Here is a 5,511-nt window from a genome sequence, read left to right as displayed (position 1 = left end):
AGGAGAGGCAACTCCAGCCATGAGCACTGCTACAGAGAAGAAGCACAGGAGTATTGCTACTAGAGAAGTTTGATTGATATTGTTTTGGAGATCGGTAGACCTACTGATCGAAAACAAGTGAATTCACCTGAAAACAAAAAGCACTTAGTTTGTGTTATGTTCTTGAGATTGTCTGAGTTAAAGTTTGTCGGCTAAACTTGCTAATCAGAAAACTTACAATTGTAGCTGCAAACTGAGTTTGGGCACAGTTTGATCTTTGCAATGGGAACAAGAGCATTCCGATATCATAACTGTTTAGTGTATCATGTATGATCACGTTTCCATATCGAATAAAAAGTTATTCTCCGATCATCTTCTTTTAGGTGTTATCAAAGCTAGTATCATCATGGAGATTGCAACCTCCCCTTTGGATATCAATCTCTCCTCTTAACTTCTTCGACTGAGTTCATTCCTTAGTCCCGATGCCAATATCCACTCTCGCTCTATGTACTCCAAATTTGTTTGAGTTCATAAGTCAAATTCGACCCCAATCACCTCTAGTTCGTTATTGATTTTCATTCCTCATATTTTCTTAATAAGATCTAGGTGACATGCTATGTCAATTGTAGTGAGCACAAACATAGAGTTACATCATTGTTACTCTCTCAAACAAAAGAATCTTATTAGTCGTGAGAATAGCTGGATCATCCGATATGATTTTTTATGATGATTTGGAATCCAAGGGCGAGTTACAAATATTCCATCATTTTGAAGTTGACGCGAATCATTGTAGGCAAGCTACACTATCTGATCTAGCCTTATTACTCTAGAAATATCCAAGTGTTCGACCATCTTCTTAATCTTTGATGCAAACTAAAGCCAAGTGTTCAATCATCTTCTTAACTATAGGATGTCGCAAGGTATGAAATTTATCAATTATGATCATGTTAGCTTACAGAATGAAAAATTATCCCCAATTATCTTCTTCCTAGAAGGTGCGAAATGCTTTCCAAACATTTGAGTATACTGTTGATCGTCGATTCTAGATTCAACTCCTATTTTGCATTCATACGGGAATGGAGGAAAATTTTGATATGTTCCATTGCATCCACCAAACTAGGGGAAATGGTTGCAACATAGTCATGGTTTCAAGTTTTGTTCCGTGCCAATCAACACAATCAAAATCTATTGTTTTGTATCTAGAGTGGCATATAGAATCGGTAGATACTCAGATACATAGCTGACTAATGTGATCAACAATTTAATTGATCGATATTGTATAATGGACAATGGAGGAACAAGATCCACATAGCCAAGCCAAAATGATTTGGACAAATACATCTTGACAATCAGGTCAAGAACATAACAACTTAAATAACTCTAACACAGATCAGTAGAAAATTACTTAAACTAAAAACTAATAGTTAAAAGAACAAAAGTAGTATAATTATCAGCCAAAATAATCTCGTAAACATACATAACCTTGTGGAACAATAAGAATCACAGAAATTCTCTAAATAGACAAGAATGACTCTTCTATGATTTCGGAACTATTTGTTTCACAAGTGAAGCACCACCAACTCGACAACCTTATGAAGACTTTATAACAAGAAGTTACGCTACAAGACATCAGGTAGAATAACTCTAGTATTGAGTGGTGATACAAAGGACTTGCCTGAGGGTTAAATATATTCCGAAGAGCAACAAGAACCTGCGTAATCTGAATCAATCATCTTTAGATTCTGAACGGCTATGAAACATGTTCCTCATCCCCCTCTCGAACAAATGGAAGAGAAAAAGGCACATCAGTGAATCCCAACTCGGTGCTCCCAAAGGAATCACCTTCTCTGCTCTTCCTATATGCTTCGTGAAGATGTAAGACATATTCCAAGTGCCAGAGGACATCTCCCATGTTAGGTCTGTTCTTTCCTTCATCTGCCAAACATTTCTCTGCAAGCTCTCCGAACTTCCTCAGTGATTCGAGAGAGTAGTCTCCGTCTAATTTCGGATCGATGATTGACTCAAGTGAACGCTGCCTTTGCCATCCGAGTGCCCACTCAGCCAGGTTAATTTGATCCTTGGGCAAACTAGGATTTATCACTGGACGAGCACATACAACTTCGAATAGAACAACTCCAAATGAATATACATCTGATTTCTGTGTAAGTTGTTGCCTTCGGAAATACTCGGGATCAAGGTAACCAAAACTCCCTTTCACTGCAGTACTCACATGAGTGTGATCCAAAGAGGGACCAGCTCTTGACAAGCCAAAATCAGCCATCTTGGAGACGAAGTCTCCGCCCAGCAAAATGTTTGTTGTCTTGACATCTCGGTGGATGATACACCACTCGGCTCCTGTGTGAAGATAGTGTAGTCCACGAGCTGCACCAATGCATGCATCAAGCCGCTGTTTCCATGACAAAGCTGGCTGAGAAGTACCGTAGAGATGGCTTCTAAGTGTGCCGTTTGCCATGTACTCATAGACCAAAATCATCTCCTTTTGCTCGTCACAGTACCCAATCATTGAGACTAGATGCCGATGCCGAAGCTTTGACAACATCTCAATTTCTGTCTCAAACTCTGCCGCACCTTGCTGTGATTGTGGATTACCCCGCTTGATAGCTACCAGGATACCATCATCAATTTCACCCTTGTAGACCTTCCCGAAACCTCCTGTTCCGATCACCAAAGACTCGTCAAAGTTACTTGTTGCAACTCTAATTTCTGCCAAAGTGAACCTTCTGCCTGTTCGATTAGGAGCTGGCAATCCGTTGTTGATTAAGGGAGATTTAGCAGCAGCATTTGTGGTGCTTGCCATTGTTGCATGAACGAAAAGTGGACGCCAACTAGAAGGATCCTCCTTAACAGAATCTGCTTTCCTTTTTCGAACACGATGAAGCAAGAAAACACAAGCTATTGAAATGGTAACAACAGAAGCACCAACACCAGTAGCTGCCCAAAATACTTTACTTTTTGTCTTCTTTGTATTCACTCCTTCCTCGTTGTTACTGATCCTTTCGGAAACATGAGCTAAACTCCCATTCTTACTAAGTTTGAAGATTTCCACACCATTGAGTATTGCATCAATACCCGAAGGACCAACAGATGGTTCAGGTCCAAGCTGAAGCCAAAGTGTGTCAATCTGCTGAGATAAAACATCAGAAAAGTCCTCATGGTAGGCTTTGTTCATCCCTCTTGCCCGCAAAAACACATCATATTCCTCTACTGCAGTTTTATTATTTATGTATATCCTAAAAATCCTCTGGTTTTGCTTGTCGTACACCAGCTCACAGAAGTGCATCCGGATCAAGTACTCAAAGTTTGGATCCACAGGGAACCTCCATGAGACGTTAAACCTCTTCTCGACAACTTCATTATCAGACATTATTCTTGCTGTCTCGTAAACCAACAGAGGTGCGATTGAAGAATCATTAAGTGAGGAATAACTGATGTTAGATCTGTTGCTAATTGCAGTAGCAGCATTCACAGAAAACATAAAATTATTATCTGGATCCCACTTTCTCCATAGATCTCTATCTTTCCCGGGTTCAAGAGCTGGCCCTCCAACATTTAACCGGTACATTGTCTCAATGCCATGCTCATTCAGACTGAAAGGTAGCTTCTCTTTCATGCCGACTTTAGTTGCAGCATCAGCAAACACATTGTTCATTACTTCAGTGACTTCTATGGCATTGACGAATGCAAACGATGCCACACTTGGAACGAACTTAATTTTCAGTTCATTCGAACTGACATTAAGGAAATATTCTTTTATGAGCAAGTTGTGGACTTCATTCATCCGACTGTTCCAACACAAAATCTCTACCGGAACATTGAACTGGGAAACCAACCTGAGCTCATTTGCAGTTACATCGAACACCGAATCATTGCTGTTCAAACTTCCTAATGAGAAAGGGTAGAAATGAAGCCTGATACAGTAACTCCCAGGAGACACATTGAAGCTATAGTAAGCAGAAGTGTTGAATACTCGGAGAGTCTTATACAAGGGCTGGTAAATCGAGTTATCTTCAACTGTAACAGAGCTTACAGCTGTTCCATTATTGCTCAAAGTAAAATTCTCACCAGATGAATCTGAAGCCCATCTCCTGCCATTAGCATCGACGACACTATCAGCAGAACCACAATTGAGCAGATAAGTGTTCACTTGACCATATCCAGCTTCAACAAAAGTTGAAATAAGAAGCAAAAATAGAAGCCCAAACAACACCATTCTTTGATTCAGTCCAAGGTTGGAACCATTCCTAAGCATCCTTCAAGATCAAACAATGATAATTAGAAAACCTTTGATAAAATCAGCAGACAAAACCATAACCAGAAGGGTAACGAACAAACTTACCATTGCAGCAAAACCTAAATGCAGAGAAGAGAAAATCCAGACAGAAACCCTAGAATCTGAAGATGGGGAGATGAGCAAGATCTGTAATACGATGAAATCCTTCGACAATATGACGAGATCAAGAGACCTAGAATGCGAGCTTGAAGCAACCAAGAGGGAGAAGAAGCACAGTAAAAGCTGCTAAAAGGAGAGATCTTGAGAAAGGTCGAAGCTTTCTGGTCCTTGCGTACCTTATTACGACGGGAAGCGAACCCACAGGCCAGCTACGTACCTGGAGCTCTGCAGATGGATCTCTTCCTTTATGGCAGGAGACTGCCCCAACATTTGTGGGTCATTCACCGGGGTCTTCCAAGCTGCAGCAGTTGCTTGAGGAAGACTCGCCAAACAAGTGCTCAAGACATCACTTTGGCTTTACTCTCTCTCTCTCTCTCTCTCACGCACCCACACATCATCCAAGTAATGGAGAATCCACGATGTGGGTGATGGGCACATGGTCTCGTGCTGTCCATTGGTAGATCAGAAGAGCAACTCTGACAGACTTATCCATTTTATTTAATTGCTCAAAGCTACCAATTGACCGAGTTTCCACCTTCAACCGATCAAAATCGCAGCTTGCGATCGATCAAGCTGCACTGGCACGCGATTTGCGTGCGCAAGTTTCCACTTTTCGGCCGGACTATGCTGCGGCATAACTTTGTCTGCATGCTATTTGGCAAACGGAGCAAACAAATATTCATAAACTAAATTCTCACAGATCCAGATCTTTAACTTGCAGTAAGAACCAAAGGAGATAATGGCGAACCCAACTGCCCTCAAAGATTGCTGTCAGCAATAAACAAGAAGGTTGACGACAGTCTAGATTTTGGAGAGCCAATGAGGGAAGAACTTGATGAGTGGATCAGAGACGAGGCATGTGGAGTGTTTGGCTTAACATGGCTTTCAAAACGTTGATTTTACCTCAACAGTCTGTTCTTATGAAGGAACTAAGAGAGAGTGGCAACCGAGGTGGAAACTGGGAATAGTTTGAAAAAGACATTGCTATATGAATTTAATATATTTTTAATTCAATCTATATATAATATAAATCATGTGACAATTTAGTAGGTTAAAATTTAAGAAATTTACGGAACTGTGCATTTAAATTTTTTTTTGAATTTCAAAATCATATATATTTT

General features: G+C 40.4%; 1 protein-coding gene across 6 annotated transcripts; it reads right to left on the bottom strand.

Moving 5' to 3' along the window:
• LOC122042283 (probable receptor-like protein kinase At1g30570) lies at positions 1–5,257 on the bottom strand. 6 transcript variants are annotated; one of them, XR_006129192.1, is made up of 3 exons: positions 4,337–5,257; positions 1,655–4,250; positions 1–127 (listed from the first exon to the last, which is right to left on the bottom strand). XR_006129192.1 is itself a non-coding variant. In XM_042602310.1 (3 exons), the coding sequence occupies exon 3, from the start codon at positions 4,247–4,249 to the stop codon at positions 1,730–1,732; it is 2,520 nt and encodes an 839-aa protein (XP_042458244.1). In that variant the 5' UTR covers position 4,250; positions 4,337–4,475; positions 4,567–5,257; the 3' UTR covers positions 1,404–1,729. The 6 variants fall into 6 exon arrangements, 5 of the variants coding, with proteins under 5 accessions (XP_042458244.1, XP_042458246.1, XP_042458248.1 ...); XM_042602310.1 differs by lacking the exon at positions 1–127 and having other exon boundaries at positions 1,404–4,250; positions 4,337–4,475; positions 4,567–5,257; XM_042602312.1 differs by lacking the exon at positions 1–127 and having other exon boundaries at positions 1,404–4,250; positions 4,337–4,463; positions 4,567–5,257.
• Between the last annotated feature and the right edge of the window lie 254 nt (positions 5,258–5,511).

This window comes from Zingiber officinale, chromosome 2A, assembly GCF_018446385.1.
Source record: "Zingiber officinale cultivar Zhangliang chromosome 2A, Zo_v1.1, whole genome shotgun sequence".
NCBI lineage: Eukaryota > Viridiplantae > Streptophyta > Magnoliopsida > Zingiberales > Zingiberaceae > Zingiber > Zingiber officinale.
This window is presented reverse-complemented; position numbering and strand designations above follow the sequence as displayed.

Excerpts from the sequence above, each read along its gene's own strand:
- LOC122042283 (XM_042602310.1), bottom strand. The coding sequence starts at position 4,249 with ATGCTTAGGAATGGTTCCAACCTTGGACTGAATCAAAGAATGGTGTTG.